At 48.3% G+C, this 20308-nt stretch overlaps 1 protein-coding gene across 1 annotated transcript in view; it reads left to right on the top strand.

Annotated features, from left to right (window-relative positions):
- The first annotated feature begins 4674 nt into the window (after positions 1–4674).
- The window catches only part of Svop (SV2 related protein), a 74004-nt gene continuing 58370 nt past the window's right edge, over positions 4675–20308 (top strand). Inside the window, exon 1 of the mRNA XM_075983098.1 lies at positions 4675–5021. Coding sequence (XP_075839213.1) covers positions 4987–5021 — 35 coding nt within the window. The 5' untranslated portion in view covers positions 4675–4986. The remainder of the gene's footprint in view (positions 5022–20308) is intronic.

Raw genomic sequence — 20308 nt, forward strand, 5'->3', positions numbered from 1 at the left:
CTACCCCCACACACATACACACACTACCCACACACTACCCCCCCACATACACACACAACCCACACACATACACACACTACCCCCTCACACTACCCCCACACACATACACACACACTACCCACACACTACCCACACACATACACACACTACCCCCCTCACACTACCCACACACACATACACACACACTACCCACACACTACCCACACACACATACACACACTACCCCCCTCACACTACCCACACACACATACACACACACTACCCACACACTACCCCCACACACATACACACACACTACCCACACACTACCCACACACTTCCCACACACACATACACACACTACCCCCCTCACACTACCCACACACACATACACACACTACTCCCCTCACACTACCCCCACACACATACACACACACTACCCACACACTACCCACACACTTCCCACACACACATACACACACTACTCCCCTCACACTACCCCCACACACATACACACACACTACCCACACACTACCCACACACTTCCCACACACACATACACACACTACTCCCCTCACACTACCCCCACACACATATACACACACTACCCACACACACATACACACACACTACCCACATACACATACCCACACACTACCCACACACTACCCATGCACACTACCCACACACACATACACACACACTACCCACACACACATACACACACACTACCCCCCCACATACACACACTACCCCCACACACATACATACACACTACCTACATACACATACACACACTACCTACATACACACTACCCACACACTACCCCCCCCACATACACACACTACCCACACACACTATCTACACACACTACCCACACACACTATCTACACACACTACCCACACACACATACATACACACTACCTACATACACATACACACACACTACCTACATACACACTACCCACACACTACCCCCCCACACACAAACACACACTACCCACACACACTATCTACACACACACTACCCACACACACTATCTACACACACTACCCACACATGCTACACACACACTACCCACACACTACCCCCACACACATACACACACTACCTACACACACACACTACCCACGCATGCTACACACACACATACACACACACACATACTACCCCCCACATACACACACTACGCCCCCACACTACCCCCCCACACTACCTCCCCACACTTTCTAAGTCTTTTTCTCAGGTAACTTGTCACACTAATGCAAGCTATCACACTATAATTGGATTCTCAGTTTTGAGTTTATTCAAGTTATCTTGTTGCAAAGACGGCCACTGGTTAGTTCCCAGCCACTTAGCCCCAAAATAATCACACAGAAACTATATTATTTAAATTATTGTTTGGCCTATTAGCTGTAGCTTCTTAGTGGCTAACTCTTACATCTTAATTTAACTCATCTCCATTAATCTGTGCATCACCACAAGGTCGTGGCTTACCAGCAAAGTTTTAGCAGTCTGTCTCTGGCAGCAGCTCAATGGTTTCTCTATCTCCGCCCTTTTTCATTCCAGAATTTAGCCTAGCTTTCCATGCCTAACTAAGTGCTGCCCTGCTATAGATCCAAAGCAGATTCTTTATTAATCAATGGTAATTACAGCACACAAAGGGAAATCCCACATCACCTCCCCTTTTCTGTTTTAACTTTAACACAGTAAAATTACATATAACAAGACAAGTATCAAGCAAGAATTATAGCTATAATATTTATATCTACTTTATCTTTTATCATATCTAAGGAAAACTATAACTATAACTATCTATCTATTCTTTAACTCCATCAAAGACTCCAGAAGGATATAATATTACCTAAGAAAACAATAAGTTATTGTAAGCAACTTCTAAAACTCCAGAATTGACAAAGATTTCTCACTGCCTGGAAAGTCACCCAAAGTTCTTCTGTACCGTTGAGGCATCTATCTTCAGCATACAGGCCCATAGTATCCAGCAGACTTTTCCATGAAACGAAATTTCAAAGACAGTTCCCCCTATAATGGCAGTTGTTAGTCACTTTTTTTCTATGTCTTGAAGAGTATCTGGCAGACAGGTTTCCCCATCATTATCTGGTGTTTTAGTAACTCAGAATCTTTTTTTTTTAATTTATTTTATTTTATTTTACTTTTATTTTTTATTTTTTTTTTTTGTTTTTTTGAGACAGGGTTTCTCTGTAGCTTTGGGCCTGTCCTGGAACTAGCTCTTGTAGACCAGGGTAGCCTCAAACTCACAGAGATCCACCTGCCTCTGCCTCCCAAGTGCTGGAATTAAAGGCCTGCGCCACCACCGCCCGGCTTTATTTAATTTTTTTAAAAAAGAAAACAAATTATCTTTTTTTTTTTAAATTTTAGATACCAATCCCAGTTCCCACTCCCTCCCCTCCTTTCATCCCTCCACCTATCCCCACACAGGGTGATTTTGTTTGAGAATCTCCAAGAGAGCCTGAAACTTGAGGATGCAGCCCTTAGAAACAGATCTTTAAGTTCAGATCGACCCCTACCTTGTCGAGTGACGGTGTGAATTCTTTATGGTTCTAAGATCTGTTTCCTCATGTCACAGAGACAGACCAGAACCTGTTTCATGGAAACGTTTTTGAAGAATCTTGGGAACAATGGAGGTTAAGAACACCCTGGGATTAATCCCAGCGATTGGGAGGCAGAGGCAGGCGGATCTCTGTGAGTCTGAGGCCAGCCTGGGCTACAAAGTGGGTTCCAGGACAGGCTCCAAAGCTACAGAGAAACCCTGTCTCAAAAAACAAAAACCCACCAAAACCAAACCCCCCTGGGTGAAGAAGGCAGCAGGTAGATCAGCCAGCCTGGTCTGCAGAGTTAGTTCTGGGTCAGCCAGGGCTACACAGAGAAAAACTGCCTCAAAAAACAAAAACAAAAACAGAACACCCTGGGTGTTTGGAACACTCTGCTCCAGATTTTCAAGGTTTTTGTTTGATTGTTTAGTTTTTTTAGCTTTTGTTGTTTCCATTTAATTTAATTTTTTGTGTGTATGTTCATTGTGTGTGTGTGTGTGTGTGTGTGTGTGTATGTGCACACACATCTGTGTACAGGTAACTATGGAGTGCATCAGATCCTTGGATCTGGAGTTACAGGCAGTTGTGAGCCATGTGAAGTGAGTGCTGGGAACCAAACTTAGGTCCTCTGAAAGAGGAGCAAGTACTCTAACCATGGAGCAATCTCTCTAGCCCTTGACTTTTATGGTTTTGAGACAAAGTCTCACTCTGCTGACCTGACATGTATCAAGGGTGAGGACCACAGGCCTGCACCACCACACCTGGCTCGGGGTTCTTGAGTGTGTGTTGTCTGTCTGTCTCTCTATCTGTCTTGGACTTGAAGATGTGTTAAATAACAATGACTTCCAGTTCTCAGATTGGTGTCCTTGTACCCTGAACCAACTTCTCTTCTAGTTTGCTAGCAATACAGTTTAAAAAACAAAGAAAAAGAATAAAATTGTTGGGGGGAGGGGACTATAGAGATGGTTGAGAGCTCTGGCTACTCTTCCAGTGGACCTGAGTTTGGTTCCCAGCACCCACATGGTAGCCGATAACCATTTGTATATCCAGTTCCAAGGGATCTGATGCCCTCTTGTGGCCTCTGTAAGCACTGCATGCACATGGTGCACATACGCACATGGAGGCAAACACCCATACACATACAATAAAAAAACATATTTTTAAAGGTGGTGGGGGCTAGAAAGTTGGCTCAGTAACAAAGAACACTTGCATTTATTCCAGAGGGTCTGTGTTGGGGGCCTGAAACTCAAGTTCCAGGAAATTAAATACCCTCTTTCGACTTCTAGAGGCACTCCCCCCCCACACACAGACATACATGCATACATGTAAACTGTAAAAAATTAGAAAAAGATGTTTCTCTCTTTCTTCTGTCCTGTGATCTTCATTCCAGTCATGACTCTCATACATGGGAAGCATAGGAGCTGCCATCTTGGCAGTTGAATTCTTTTCTCCATTTCTTCACACAAGGACCAGAAGTTTCCACTCTGGGCTTCTGAGGAGCTCTTTAAGTATCCGGGCACCAGGCCCACCCCAGTAGAATTGAGGATTGCTCACTGTTGCTATTCTCTCTCTGGCATCTCACTCTGTAGCCCTAGCTGGCCTGGAACTCACAGAGATTCACCAGCCTCTGCCTCCAAGTGCTGGGATCAAGGTTGTGCACCACCACACCTGGTTCTGAGACACAGTTTTGATATGTACCCATCTGTCCTTGAGCTTGTTAGTAATCTCGGGGGCTTTCCTCCTGTTTAACCCTCTCTTGTGCCACCACAGCCAGGATTTTACTAAGGACGTTCTGTGTGCCAGGCACACTCTTCTGGGCACCTGAGATATATGCATGAAAATCGAAGGGGTTGAAGTTCTAGTCAGACTGTGAAGAACAAGCAAGTTACCTTTCCGCCTTCTGGCCTTCGGTACCCAATATGTTCCTTTCGTAGGTCATTTCATCAGGCCCTCAGCTCTGTTCTGTCAACAGCCTGTTACTGTGACTGGCATCCAGTAGGTGTTCAGTACACAGTGGTGTAATACATAGAGTACATTTCCAAAAACCTGTACTCCATCCCAGAGCGTAATCTTCCAGAACATCATACAGACAGCATTAAAAAAATTCCTACAAGCATTCAGAGAGAGAGAGGCATCATCTGGCAGGCTGGGGTGCCCCCGCAGACACCCCCAGTCAGCGAACCGTGGGCTCCTGGGAGCAGCAGGGCTCGCCCCGCCCCCTCTACCGCGCAGCCCTCCCCTCGTCCTCCGCCCACTCCCGTCGGTCTCCTGGCGGCGGCGGCTTTGTCTCCCGGGTAGGGCTCCCTCCCCCAGTCGCTGCCCGGTGAGGAAGCGGTGGAGCTGTCCAGCATCCCGGTGCTGAAAGCCGGCACGCCGGCGCGGCTCCACCATGTAAGGGCCATGCCCAGGCTCGCCCTGGCGCAGCGAGGACATGGAGGAGGACCTGTTCCAGCTCAGGCAGTTGCCGTGAGTACCGCGGGGGCGAAGGGAGGCAGGCGGGGTGCCCTTTAGAAGAGCAAAGCCTGCAGGGGTGCATCCCCGCACGGCCTCTTGAATTGGAAAACGCTATTACAGAAGGAAGAATTGGGCCTGAAGGAGAAAAGCCATTTTCCTAGCCAAGCTTCTGTTTCTGATTCATTACCTTACCCCCCACCCCCCACCCCGTATCTGTCAGGACCTTGTGAGAATCCTTAGTTTTCCGTGTTTTCCCTTGAAAATCGCTCTCAACCCTGAAGGGGTTTTGAGGTCTATGCTATGAGAACGTGCCGGATGTTGTTTGGAAATGTGGGCTGATATCTGTCCTTACCAGCCTTTCCCTCATGCTGTGAAATTCCTGACTTTTTCCCCCTGCAAGGTCTTTTGGAAAGGACCGATGTGATGTTGCAAACTGCTTTCCTAATACCAGGGATGTTCCTAGCCGAGAGGCTGGGGCAGTCGTTGTTTGTAGAGCCTGTGAATGAGAGGGCTGTGAGCAGTGGCTGGATGGAGACTCTCGCCTTCTGAATGAAGGGTTTGGGGAAGAGCTGGCTGGAGTAAGCCTCAGCGCTGGAAGCACCAGGAATGCATTCCTCTGAGGTCGGAATTGGGGTGGAGGATGGTAGACAGTTCACTCTAAGAATCTTGGGGAACACAGGCAGTGGGAAGGACGGAGGCCTTGTGGGGGGTTGGTTGCAGGTATTTTTCCTGCCACAAGCAATACTGATTTGTCAAGCAAATTCCAAGAGTCTGAGTGGGGATTGAATAACTGAGAATAAAGAGAATATTTCCAGAGGTTCCTGTTTTAATTTTTAGAGTCACAGTCATCTGGGAGGTGGAAGTCAATTCCATTTGGGTCTCTTGGGAAGGATTGGTTATTGTTGGCCTGTGTGTACTTGACTGACTTTAAAAATGGTGTGGGTCCCCCAACTCAAGCTGCTGAAGAATTCTCCCAGTGACTTTTCGAGTGACTGATCCGGCTTCTCTGAGACTCTGAGTACCTGCGGGGGTTGTCATATTTACTTCCCAATTCACGGAAAATTAATTATCATCATTCAGTTTTCATTAATTGAAATTCAGCTTCTGTTACTAGATCCATAAAAACCCCTGAACTAATGACAGCTTTATTTTACAATGTTAAAGGGTACGCACTTCTAATATCCCAAAGTCCATGTACCATACACAAAAACATAAATGTCAGAGTACAGATTCCTCAAAGAATCCATACCACTCTCACCGAGCTCAAACATCATGTTCACAGAGCCAAACAATTGCTCCAAATAAGAAAATAATCCACAAATTGAAACAGAATACGTATATTGGAATGTCAGCTTTAGTGGAATGACTTTCTAAGCACTCTCAGAGCACGTGAATTTGGCAAAAGACATACATGCCTTTGATCTACTAATATATAGATATGACATTACTTACTGATTCTTTCCGTAAGTAAAAGAGTGCAAACAGGGAGCTGTGGTGTGGCTCGTTCAGAGTGCTCTCCTACCACGCGCAAGGCCGTGGATCCTGGCCCCAGCACTACATACAGAAGGAGATGGTGAGACCAGGGAAATTGACACATGGAATTGATTCAGGCTTGGTCAGGAGATGCAGCTCTGGAATCCCAGCACTTGAGGGAGGGACTGAAGCTTGGGACATTCTAGGCCAGCCTGAGCCCCATCCTGTCTCAAAAAGACAACACTACTACTACTACTAATAGCAATTGATTTTATTTTAAATTTAAATACATTACAATTATTCAATACACACAAAGTAGATGCAGGGATTACAGTTTGCAGATAGTATCCATCTTGGCCGTCGGGTGCTTTTAAATTCTCAATTTCAATATTCTATAGACAGAATATGTGGTATCTATTGGAGAGATTAAATGGTGTACTGTCAGAGAACAATTGCTCTTAACCAGGCAGATTTGGGTTCAAATCTTGATCTCAAATCAATTAGCCTTTTTAAGACTCAGTTTCTCTAGCTGAGGCCAAGTGGACAGCGGCACGGTGTGTGGGTAGCATACTCGAGTACCCAGGTCCAATTCCTGAAGAAATGACTATCATGATACTTTATTCATGTTTATTATGGAGGTCAAATGAGATGTGTGCTAAGTGCTTGACTACACAAAGGGATGGACATTGGCTATTTATTATTGTCATTACGTCTGAAACATCTATAAAAGATAGCTATGCTGGGCGGTGGTGGTTCATGCCTTAATTGGGAGGCAGAGGCAGGCGGATCTCTGTGAGTTCGAGGCCAGCCTGGTCTACAAGAGCTAGTTCCAGGACAGGCTCCAAAGCTACAGAGAAACCCTGTCTTGAAGAAAAAAAAAGTAATTGTGTAGATTGGTGATGCTGGACTCCCCAAAATGGCTGCTCAAAAACCCCAGGGGCTGGTGAGCCCGTCCGGCTGTCAAGAGCGAGCACTTGCTGCTCTTCCAGGGCACAGAGTTTGGTTCCCAGCACCCATGTTCTCACAAATACCTGTAACTCCAGTTTTAGGACGTCTGATGCCTTCTTCTGTCCTCACATGTGGCAAACAGGCACACGTACAGGTAAATAAAAACAAAAAGCCAAAATCTTTTGAAAGAGAAAGCCCCAAAATACACTTGAATGAAGTCATAATTAGCCTGTAACCGGGCTGACCTCCGTTTCTAAGAACGAGGGAGCTAAAAGAGAAAGAAGCCAGCAGCCGTGTGAATCTGAGTGGGTTATACATCACGACTTAGCTGTTTCTCAAACCATGCCCTGCATATATTATGCACAGATTGCAGGCAACAGATTTCCTGAGAGCAATATGGTTTAAAAAAAATTCAGAGAGCTGGCAGAAGTGGACTCTGAAACAGACTGGGCTCTGCAGGAGGTTGGGTGTTCACAGGCCCTAAGCCTCTAAGCAGATTGCAGGGTTGGGGAGGGGAGGGAGCAAGGGTGTCTAAGAACGTCTGGTGTGCCTGGAGGCCCTGCTGTGAAGCCCTGGCATGGCCCAGTGGAGACCACCAAGGGCCCTTGTTGTTTCTCTGCTTTCTTCTGGGAGCATGTGTGGAACGAGCAGCTGAAAGTTTGTGTACTGTTCTTCCTTATCGTGTACCTGTGCACGTGAGATTTCTCTTTTCCAGGATAATGATTCTTCTTTTTGGTGATGGGGCTGGAGCCCAGGGCCTCATGCATGCTAAGAAAGAACTCTGTCACTGATCTACATCTCCAGCCCTCAGATGACTCTGTCTTCTCCTGGAATTCACTATATAGACCAGGCTGTCCTAGAGCTCACAGAGACCTGCCTGCCTCTGCCTCCTGAGTGCTGGGATTAAAAGTGTGTGCCACCATACCTGGCCACTCAATAGTTTAACTTTGATACATACCATCCTTGATACAACACTGGATGGCTGGTTAAGAGAAAATGGCCCATACCTTGAAAGAGTTGCAGTCTATAGTCACAGTATGGTAGCCACTGGCCACATGTGGTTAATATAAATTATTACATGTGAAATAATTTATGCAATATAATATTGTTCTACTTACATTTCTGTGGCTGTGCTAAGACAGCCTGCATCACAGAGGAGGGAAGGGCGTGTCCAGCCTGTGTTCCTCATCACAGAGGAGGGAAGAGCGTGTCCAGCCTGTGTTCCTCATCACAGAGGAGGGAAGGGCGTGTCCAGCCTGTGTTCCTCATCACAGAGGAGGGAAGGGCGTATCCGGCCTGTGTTCCTCATCACAGTCCAGCACTCAGGGAAGCCAGAGCAAGAACTTGAAGCATCACACTTGCTGTTGCAGGCAGCATTGCCTCCGACTGCTACTGGGGAGGTCACTTGACAATCAAGGTACAGCAGGAACCATGGAGGACGCTGCTTGCTGACTCACTGACCAGCTTATACCCATCTGGCTTCCTTACATAGCTCAGAACCACCTGCCCAGGGACTGGTGCCACCCACAGTGGGCTGGACCTTCCTCTGTCAAGTAACAGTCGAGACAGTTCCCCACAGAGGATACACAGGCCAACCTGGCCTCCCTCTCAAGCTATGTCCAGTTGATAGTCCAAGCTGACCAGGACAAATACATAGTATAAATAAACAAAACCTGCCCATCTTCATTTCACTGGCTCCCTGTGGCGAGGGGCTACCACGGTGTGTATGATGTCCAGACGTTTCTGGAACTGCGTGGCTTGCAGCGTTTTCCAGGGTTCTCTTGTGCAGGCCTGGCCTGGGAGAGTAGGCGAGCATTGACGGAGTCGTACTCATAGCTATGAGAACTGTTTTAAATGCTCATCCAGCCAAGAGCTGTGCAGGAATCCCAATTCTAGATAATGAGATCGAGGAGACCTTCCTGATGGATGGTTCCTTTCAGAAACACAATAGCAGTGTGGAACATTCCAGAAAGAGGGGACTTGGTGAGGAAAAGCCCAGAGTGGGAAGAGCATGATGTGTCTCAATGTCATCCAGTAGAGTGTGCTGATAGGACATCTTTAGAGGTGACCCCAAAAGCACAGAGACAGGACACTCAGGGCCTTCTGCGATGCTCTGAAGTTAGTTTCCAGCTTCTGAGTACTCCATCCACCTTTTCTCTTTTACATTTCCTGTCTTCGCAGTAGAGCATGTGTCTGACACCTCAAACGAGTCCTTCGTTTATTTCTTTGGCCTCAGTAACTGAGACAAAATGGGAGAATTGGAGTCAGGCAGTGCTGGGTTCAAATCCTACCTCTGACGCTTACCACTGGGGTGATTTTTGACCTTTAACCTCATCCTACCAAGGCTAGGAGCTCATCCGTGAAGTTGGGAGCCTGCTTGCCCCTACATAGTTAACCTGATCTGGGAGAAGGGGAAAACGCTGGGTTGTGCCACTCCAGCGAATGCTTCTGGTATTTCTTGTTCTCCACTCCTTTGTCTTGGGCCTCTGGACCTCACTTTGTTCGTGAAATAAAGTAAGTGCCTTTGCAGAAACGCCTGCAGTGTGTGGCCACATGTGTCTGAATTTGAATTTTTTAAAAAAATGATAATAATAAAGATTGATTTTTAATGTATGTGAATGTGTGTGCCTGAGTGAGTTTTATGTGCACTATGTGCGCAGGAGCCCTCAGAGGCCAGAAAAGGACTTCAGAGTTCCAGAAATGGAGTTCCTGGAGGAGGTTGTGGCCCTCTCACAACATAGTGCTGGGAAGCAGCCCTGATTCTCTGCAAGATGGGTTAGTGAGCTTAGCCATCAAACCTGCTCCAGCCCCCGAGCTTGACCTCAAAATCCATCCTCTTTCAGCAGCCCATTCCCTGGTGGGCACACTCCATTCCCTGGTGACCACACCCCGTTCCCTGGTGACCACACCTCCCACTCCTGGTGGCCACACCTCCATTCCCTGGTGGCCATACCTCATTCCCTGGTGACCACACCCCGTTCCCTGGTGACCACACCTCCATTCCCTGGTGGCCATACCTCATTCCCTGGTGACCACACCTCCCACTCCTGGTGGCCACACCTCCATTCCCTGATGACCACACCCCATTCCCTGGTGACCACACCTCCTACTCCATGGTGGCCACACCTCCATTTCCTGGTGGCCACACCCCATTCCCTGGTGACCACACCTCCATTCCCTGGTGGCCACACCTCCATTTCCTGGTGGCCAAACCCCCTTTCCCTGGTGACCACACCCCCATTCCCTGGTGACCACACCTCCCATTCCCTGGTGGCCACATCTCCATTCCCCGGTGACCACACCCCATTCCCTGGTGACCACACCCCCGTTCCCTGGTGACCACACCTCCCTTCCAAACCCTTGAGTTCCGCTTTGACTTTCTCCAGCACTTTTAATCTTTGGGAAATCTCGTCCTCTGCTCTTGTGTCTCTGTGTCATCCACACTTCAGCCTGCTTCTCTCACAGTCTCTAGATCCCACAGGCATGTCCCATCTGTTCTCCGCAGGATTTAGCTCCTTGCTAGCCTCCCCACTCTTGGCCTTGCTCTCAGCACATTCACTGGAAGGTTTTCCCTTTAGACTTAATTAAATTTTTTCTATGTGTGCGTGCGTCTCTGTGTAAGTATGTGGACATGAGTGTGGGTGCCCACAGAGGACAGAGGGGTCATTGGGTCTCCTGGAGCTGATGTCATAGGCGTGAGCCGTCAATCTCAGGTCCTCTGCAAGAGCAGCATGTATTCCTAACAGCTGAGCAATCCCTCCATCTCAAGAGAGCCTTGGTCAGATGTCAGACCATGCAATTACCTGCTCAAAGGCTTCCTATGGCTCTTGTTGCACACTGCCTCGAACAGCTGAGCTCTCTCTCAGTTAGGTACCATAAGCCCTAAGCCAGCAAAACTCAAACCAGAAGATGCAGGCAATGAGCCCTGGTAAAGGCCACAATTCCTTGCCTTATCCGTAGGAATGGGAACTGGTCTGGCTGCTGTGGAACAGGGCGGTGGGGCCTCAGAAACTCAAGACTAGGATCTACCTGCCCTAGCAGGTTCTACATGCCAGGGTCTGTATCCACAGCATTGACCAGTTGTGAGTTCGAAACAGAGAAGAGCATTGCTTCCTCACTGAGCATCTGCATGCTGATTTTGTTGTTGTTCTCTCAATGATAGTCTGTTTCCATGGTGTTGACCCTGTAACAGGGACTGTAAGTAATTTAGGGGTCCATTAATGTATACAGGAGGATGTGTGGATCGTGTGTAAATCCCATACCATTTCATATTATTTGAGTACCCAAAGACTATGATTTCCATGGAAGGTTCTGGAATCAATTTTTATAGCTACTGAGGGATGGCTGTGTACCCAAAAGAAATGGACATGTGATTTTGTTATGCCCAGATCACAGGGACCCCCAAAATATCACCACAGAGGCCGAATCCTGTATGGAAAAGCAAAAAAGTCTTTATTCAAGTTTGAACTTGGACTCCTCACATGTGCATGGCATGATCCGAGAGCTTAACTTCAGTTGGGGTGGGGGTTTTGTCATAGCAGAGGTGGGAGTGAGGGACCCCTGATTGACATCTGTCTAGTGGTGTCGTGGTGAAAGGGGATGGGTGTGTGCTGGGCTAAGGGATGTCAGGTGATTCTATCTACAAATAGTTGGAATGTCAGGTACTTCCCCTTTGGATGCTGATTGGTCCTTTGCTGGGTGATGTCTGGGTGGTCCAGGTTTGTGGTCTTTTCCGGAGTCAGGTGTTGCCTTGGGGTAAACTGAGACTCAGGCCTACTTTCTGGTTGGTCTCTATTGAGTGTCAGGAGCCAATTTCCTCTTAAAATCATTGCAGGAACCGTCACCCTGGGGAGTCTGCAGAGAACCCCACACCCCTAATTGTGTTAAGAATGGTTCTATTGACAGAGCCTACCCCACACCCAAATTGGCTGTTAATGAGAGCTATCTGTTAGCGGAATCCACCCCACATTCCAAACTATCTAGGGAGCTAGGTGTGTCAACTCGTGACTTCTTGGCCTACAGTGACCTGACCGAAGGTAACCTGGCTACGTGACCAACGAGAACCACGTGACCAACGTGAACCATGCGGCAAGAGCCCAGGCCCCTGTGCCCATCCCCCAACTCTTTACTCTATATAAGTTGTCCCCCATCTGTAATAAACGGAGGCTCTGACAAACTTCGCATGGCCTTCTTCCTGTCTCCTAGCCCATATCTTACAGGTAGTGCCTCTCCGGGACCCTGGAATAACTGATTGCAGGGTGGGTTACAACCCCTAGACTGAGTAACCCCCCAAAAGGCAATCGACAATTGAGTCTATCTTGGCAGGTGTGTACCAAGCTGCCCTGAGCCCTAAAGTCTCTTTGCGTACCCATGTGCATCATTATGTTATCAACAGTAGCCAAACTGTGGAGAGAGCCTATATCCATTAACAGATAAAGTGTGGTATATCTATCTAGTCAATTAGAATACTGTTCAGCCTTGAAAGGGAAAAACATTCTGGACCATGGTAGCAGGAGTGAACCCTGAAGTCAGGGTGCAAAGGGAAGCAGGCCAGTCATGAGTACTCAGTGCAGTGGCTCGAACAGTGTGCCCAGAGCAGGTATGTTTCCAGAGACAGAGAGGAATGACGGTCTCCAGGGAGTTGGAAGGGAAAGAGGTAAACAGGAAGCAGCAGCTGACGGGCATAGACCTGGAGGTTTGAAAAGATGTGTAGCTGGATGCTGGCAGCAGCTGTGTCATCGTGTGACTGCACTCAGTGCCACAGAACTGAAAATGGTTAAAATAGGAATTCTTTGCTTTGCTTTTTTGGATACAGAGTCTCATACAGTCCAAGTTGGCCTTGACTTCACTAAGTAGCCAAGGCTGGCCTTGAACTCCTGGTCCTGTTACTTCTGTGTCTTGAGTTCAGGAATCACAGGTATGTGCTATCACAAGCAGCAAGATGATGAAATTTGTTACATATATATTTTCCATAACTGAAAAAAATAAGCAGTCTCCATCCATCCTCCATGGATGACATAAAGCTAACATTTTCCATTTTGTAGCATTTATCATTTGAAAGCTTTATTATTACTATGTGTTCAGTTGGAACCTCCAGCTCACTCCTGCACGATCCAGAAAGCCCCAGTCCTTTATTTTCTCCAAATCCCGCCCTCTCAGAGAGGCTCTGAACAAAGAAAAGGCACCAAAAAGCCCCGTTCTGCATTTTAGCAACTATTGCAACTTCCTCCCCTGTTGCTACCAAATGCCCAAGTCCCCCGCAGAAGTGACCAGCTTGTGCTATCACCTCTCGCCTACAACCCATAAAGTCTCCTTGCTTTAGTTTGGGTGTGTGACTTCTCTGGCTTCCATCTCTGGGACCGGAGAACATGCCTGGGAGTTGTTCTGCTCAAATATACCTGTTGTTATACTTTTTCAGTTTGGCTTGATCTGGCTTACTGAATTGATGGAGAAACCTATTATTGGGGGGGGGGGCAGAAAACCTATCATTATGTGTATACATAATGTGTGTTTAGGTGCACACGCCACAGTGTACATATGTAGATCAGAGGACAACGTATGCAATCAGTTCTCTCCATCCACCTTCACATGGGTTCCAGGAATTCACTGTGCATCTGAGAGTTTGTGCAGCAAGCCCTTTTACCCACTGAGCCATCTTGCCAGCCCTCACCTTCTAAAACTCATTTATTCTGGTGTTACAATTGAACCAAGGGCTTGACCACACTAGGCACCTGCTGTGCCCCAACCACACCCCAGCCCTTACCATCCAATGTGTTTCCTCTGTAGAGAAAAGTTTGCAGAGAGAGGAATCATTCTGCATTCCAAGTGTGGGGGCAGGGCTGCAGATTCCACCCCAGGCTGGATCACTGGGCCCTAGTGTAGACCAGTTTATGCAGCCAAAGGATTAAGAAAGCTTTGTGATGAGGAAAAACAACAGAAAATCCCTGCAGTGACTGAACTATTTTTCCTGCCAGTTGGGATGAACACGGTTACACAGCACTGCAGAGGCTCCAACCTCCAGCCACCTCGGAAAACCAGACACAGAGGTCTTGCTTATTTATTTATTTATTTCTCACAGTTTTCTTTTAAAACATTATTTATATTTCATGTGTGTGCGTGCATGTGCGTGTGCGTGTGTGTGTGTGTGTGATGCATATGGAGGTCCCAGAACAACTTTTGGCAGTGAGTTCTCCCTGTGGAACTGAAGGATGGAACTCAGTTTAACAGACTTGGCAGCAATCTCCTTTTCCTAGCTGAGCCATCTTGCTGACCCCTGGTCATGACCTCTCTAGCTGGTTGTGCCGGGTGCCATTCTGGGTTAAGTGATTGTTTTTGTATTAGTACTGGAGACGATTTCGTCTTTAATCCATTCAGGTTAACAAGATTTTCTTATTTCCAACAAATTACCTAAGAAAACAATCTAGAAGAAAGAAAGTTGGTTTATGGTTTCAGAGATCTTAACCCATGGCCAATTGGCTCCCTTGTCCTGTGGCTGGTTGGGTCCCTTGTCTTAGGACAGCCTGTAACTGGTTGTCTCCATTGTCTTGAGTTAGCTCATGGCTGGTTGGTTCCATTATCTTGGGATAACCCGTGACTGGTTGTCTTCATTGTCCTGAGATAGCCCATGGATGGTTGGCTCCATTGTCTTGGGATAACCTGTGACTGGTTGGCTCCATTGTCTTGAGATAGCCCATGATTGGCTGGCTCCATTGTCTTGAGATAGCCCATGATTGGCTGGCTCCATTGTCTTGGGATAGCCCATGGCTGGTTTACTCTGTTGTCTTAGGAGAATGATGATATTACAGTCACATCCTGGCAGCAGGGATGTGTGGCCAAGAAGGTCTCTCACTTCAGCACATCCAAAAAGTACAGACGAACAGACAGGAAAGTGGTGAGGACCCCCAGGACAGTTGAAGGGTTACCTCCAATGACCTAACTTTACTCCCACAGACCCACCACCTTCCAGAGGCTGGTGAGTGAGTCTCTAACACGGGCCTTCCAGCGACACTCCAGGTTCAAGCTGTAAGACAAGCTTTTCTCCTTGACATGACTGACATTTTAGATCAGATCTCACTGTTGGGTATTTAGCTATGTCCCTACCCGCTCAATGCCTCAACCTACTTCCTCTACTTCTCAGCTTCAGTTATGACCTTCCAATCTCCCCAAGAACCCCACTTCTGACTCCATCACATTGAATCCTTCATACCTGCTTCCTCAGTAACACCCGAATCTTCCCTGACCTCTACCCCACCCCGCGTGCCTTCGCTTAAGAGATTCTGGGAGCCACCAGGGCAAGAACTCAGTCTTACAATGAGAAGATCCTCGCTGCACACTCATTGTGTAGTGGCGAGAATAAAAACTTCCAGCTAGGTGTGACCTCTTTGATCCTAGGAATTGGGAGGCAGAGACAAGAGGACCTCTCGAAGTTAAGGCCAGTCTGGCCCATGTGATGAGTTCCAGGTCAGCCAGGACAACACAAGTAAGAGCTTGTATCAAAGCAAATGTATAAAAGCTAGCTGGTCATGGCAAACCACCGGGAAGCTATAGCCTGAGCCCTGACCCTCCTCACCGCTCCATTAGTGACCCAGCTGAGAGCCATTGCTGGGCCGCATCAGGTTCAACCAAACCTGCTAACTTTGTAGGACTGTGGGGCAGGTTGTGGTTCCTCCCATGCCTCAACTTCACCATCTGTGAAGCTGAGCACACATGAGTGGGCACTCATGAGTGGGTGCAGAGAACATGGTGTGGGACTCATGGACGCCCTCCCTCTGTCTGTGAACATTACTATTGTGGTTGGGATGTGGAATGTCCCCACCAGCTTACTCATTTGAACATTTGGTCTCCAGTTGATGGCTTGGGTTTGAGAGTCTGTGGCACCTTCAGAACATGGGGCTTAACTGGAAGATGTGGGAGATTAGGGAGTTGGTCTTGAGGCGTACAGGCAGCTGGGTCCTGGTTCTGGCCTTCTTTAACCTTCCTGATCCATCCAGATGTGTGAGCTCTGGCCACAGCAATCTGCCCCCAGAGAAATCCATTGTTTCATCACAGTCGTGGGAAATGGTGCCAATATAAGAAACCAGGTCCCGGAAGTGACCCACTGCCATGTTCAGCATGACCAGAGGCTTCTGGGCTTCAGAACTGGTTTGTGGCAGGAATGCGGAAGACTTCTGTGCTAGGGAAGCCTTAGAATAGTAAGCAGAGCTTGGTGGGAGATTCTGCTGGTAACTGTGGAAGACCAAAATGGCGATGGGACTGTGCACTGCAAGGCCAGGCTCGTGTGTGATCCTCCGGTCTCCAGTTCCTGGAGATGCTTTAGGAGACTGGAGAGTGTTTAGGAGGTAGGGCCTGGCAGGAGGAACTGAGTCACCTGGTGTGGGTTTTAGGTTAAAGCCTGACCCTGCTTTGGGATCTGTTTCCTAGTCTGCCCAGTCGTGGGCAAGCTCCTGCAGACACACACCTTTCCCGCTATCACAGACTGTGACTCCGTAACCCACGAGCCAGAATAAACCTTTCCCCTCTAGATGGTTTTCCTCAGGTCACAGTGAGGGAGATAATGAATATGATCACAAGTTAGACATCTGTTTCTCAGATTCAAGCTCACTGCTCATCAATCAACAACAGGAAAAAAAATGAAATCCACAGAAAACTAGAATTTATATCTACGACAGACTTAGAATTCAGGAGTGGAAGGTACCTTCAAGGGTGAGGTTTCCAAACTTCTGTGGGCACTGTCAGCATCTTTTTGAGCTTGGAGTCCCTGAGCCACCCTGCAGGGGTCTGGGGTGGTTAAACAGCTCCCTCCAAGTGCTCTTGGCTTCTGTAGGGAAACACCAGCCTATAGATTAAGAACACCATGCTGGAGCCTAGCGTGTTTGTGCACACCTGGAAGCCAACATTTGGGAAGCTGAGGCAGGAAGATCATGACTTTGAGGCCAGTCTGTCTTGTTTTGTTTTGTTTTATTTTTCAAAACAGGGTTTCTATGTGTCTTTGGAGCCTTTTCTGGAACTAGCTCTTGTAGACCAGGCTGGCCTCAAACTCACAGAGATCCACCTGCCTCAGCCTCCCAAGTGCTGGGATTAAAGGCGCGCGCCACCTCTGCCTGGCCTAACCCGTGTTTTAAAAAAGTCACAGGATCACTTTTCTACTGTAGTGGCATATTGTTTGTATTTTGATCAATAAATCTCGCCTGAAGACCAGAGGCAAAGCCTTTAGAGGTCAGGCAGCAGTAGCACACACCTTTAATCCCAGGATTTGGGAGTTACATGCCTTTAACCCAGCACTAGAGGGAATATAATATGGGAGGAGAGAGAGGCTTGGTCTGCTTAGTTTGCAGTTGTCCAACCTTGGTAGAGGTAAGACTTCTCTAGTGGCTTGGCTGCTGTGCTTTTCTGGTTTTCGAGGTGAACCCCAATTTCTGTCTCTGGGTTTTTATTATTCATGCTCCACACGATCTTTTGGCTAAGATCAAGTAAAAAGGTCACAGGGCTGGAGGGGTTAAGGGCTAACTTAGGGGTCAAGTGTATCGGTTGCTCCTGCAGAGGCCTGAGTTAAGTCCCCAGTGTCCAGGTGGCACGACTGTAACTACAGCTCTAAGGGATCCAACGTTCTCTCCTGGTTTCTGTTTGTGCGTGTGCATGTGCACATATGTGCACTAGCACGCTTGCGTGCATACACACACACACACAAATGAAAGTAAAATCTTTGTAAATTTTTTTTCAGAGATTAGAATACTGAATCCAAGGTCTCCTATGCACTGTCTAAGGGCCGTCAGTGTCTAAGGTCCTGGTGCAGTCATGGTATTCTCTCTAAACCTTACTTCACCTGTCAATCAATTGGAACTCCTTAGGACACAGTCCTCAAAGCTTGCCTCTGGCCCACGGCCGTGATGCCTACATATTTAAATATCACTCTTGATCTAGTCATGTGGGCACCCACCTGCCTAGAAAGCCTTTCCTGCATCTAGCACCCCTCAAACTGCCTTTTAGTCTCAGGGCTTTTCTGGCTGAGAAGGGGCTCCTTACACCAGCTCGAGACCTGTCCCCCACCTCCTACAGCAGTCATTCTGTGGGTCCAGATAGAACGACAGTGTCCTTCCACACACCAGAACCTCGGGTATTGACAAGAGAGGTCCCCTCCCTGGGCAGCCCTTTCCCAAACCACAGCAATCTAAGAGCCCCTTCAAGGGGGCTGGAGAGATGGCTCAGTGGTTAAGAACACTGGCTGCTCTTCCAGAGGACCCAGCTTCAATTCCCAGCAGCCGCATGGCAGCTCACAACTGCCTGTAACTCCAGCTCCAGAGGATCTGGCATCCTCAGACAGACATACTTGGCTGCAGAACACCAATGTACATAAAACAAAAATAAATCATAAAAATAAAGAGGGCCTCAGGCTGGCTCTGCAGGATCCCAGGCGAGGGCCATTTGTCAGCGAACTCGGCTGTTCCTGTTGCTTGAATTGCAGTGTGTAGCCCCCACTCAGCAATGGCTGTCAGGTTCCAGGGGCCCCAGTGCCAAACAGCACAGGCACCTGGGACAAGGTTGAGAGGTGCTTCTTGTGACTGGGATCTCAGTCACCCAATGGCCTCTTTAGCCTTACAAATGTCTCCCCAGGAGGACGTTTCCCTGTCTGGCTGGGAAAATGCAGAGGCAGACCCAGCGGTCCTGAAGGAAGGCTCTCACTCTCTACCCCACAGCCCTCTGGTCCCACGACAGCCACCACACAGCCCCCTGCCATGGTCTCCCGTCTTCTCTCACTATCTTTCAGTAAGACACGTCGGCTTCCTGGATTCCAGCTTCTTTGCCATCTGAGAGCCCTGTCAATCTGTCTCAGGTATCTTTGCCGTGATCAAACGCCCGACATGACATCTTAATAGATCTTTTTTGTCTGACAGTCTCTGAGGCTTCAGCCACCGTGGTGAGGGAGGACAGCTCAGCTTATGATGACAAAGGCATGTGGTAGATGCTGTCAACAGCACAGAGCCCAGGAAATAGAGACCGTGACAGGAAGGAACCAGGATGACATACCTACAGGGTACATCCTTCCTCCTGCTAGATGCTTCATGCTGGAGGTTCCTCAGCCTCTCAGAAAAGCACCAGCAGCTGGAACAAACCCTACTCCAGACAGAAGCTGGTGGGGGACAGGAGCTGGGGGGGCAGAAGTTGGCAGGGGACAGGAGCTGGGGGGGCAGGAGCTGACGAGGGACAGGAGCTGGCGGGGGACAGGAGCTGGGAGGGAAGGAGCTGGTGGGGGACAGGAACTGGTGGGGGACAGGAGCTGGCGGGGGACAGTATCTCATACTGAAGCCACTGTGTCACCCCTTCTAGAGTGGACTCATCCTCAGACAGCAAAAGCTCAACTGGCATTGGGTCCTGGGATCTTGTCCCCAGTCTCCTTCCTTCTCTGGTTCTCAGTCTATGGAGCACATCCTCCTGCCCTCTCCTGCCACCCCCGTGCCCACTGTTGTAAGCAGAACACATCCTTTCAAAGGGTCTCTTAGCCTGTCCACACCTAAATCACAGCACAGCTTGTTTTGCACGCGTGTTTGTGCCTGCATGTGGGATCCTGAGACAACATGGCTGTTGCTCCTCAGGTGCCGTTTCCCTTTCCTTTGAGACGGGGTCTCTCACTGACCAGGAAGTTGCCTGAGTAGTTGTCAGGTGAGCCCCAGGGACCTACCTGGCTCTGGCTCCCCAGAGGTGGAATTACTAACATGTGCCCCACACCTGGCTTTTTAAAAACTGGGTTTAGGAGCTCAAACGTAGCCCCCCTCCTACTTGCAAGGCAAGCACTTCGCAGACAGCCACAGAAGGCACTCCATGACCTCACCACGACAATGCTGAGAACCATATGATCTCTGTCCCACTCCGTAGCCAGCATT

This window comes from Microtus pennsylvanicus, chromosome 1 (assembly GCF_037038515.1).
Source record: "Microtus pennsylvanicus isolate mMicPen1 chromosome 1, mMicPen1.hap1, whole genome shotgun sequence".
Classification (NCBI taxonomy): domain Eukaryota; kingdom Metazoa; phylum Chordata; class Mammalia; order Rodentia; family Cricetidae; genus Microtus; species Microtus pennsylvanicus.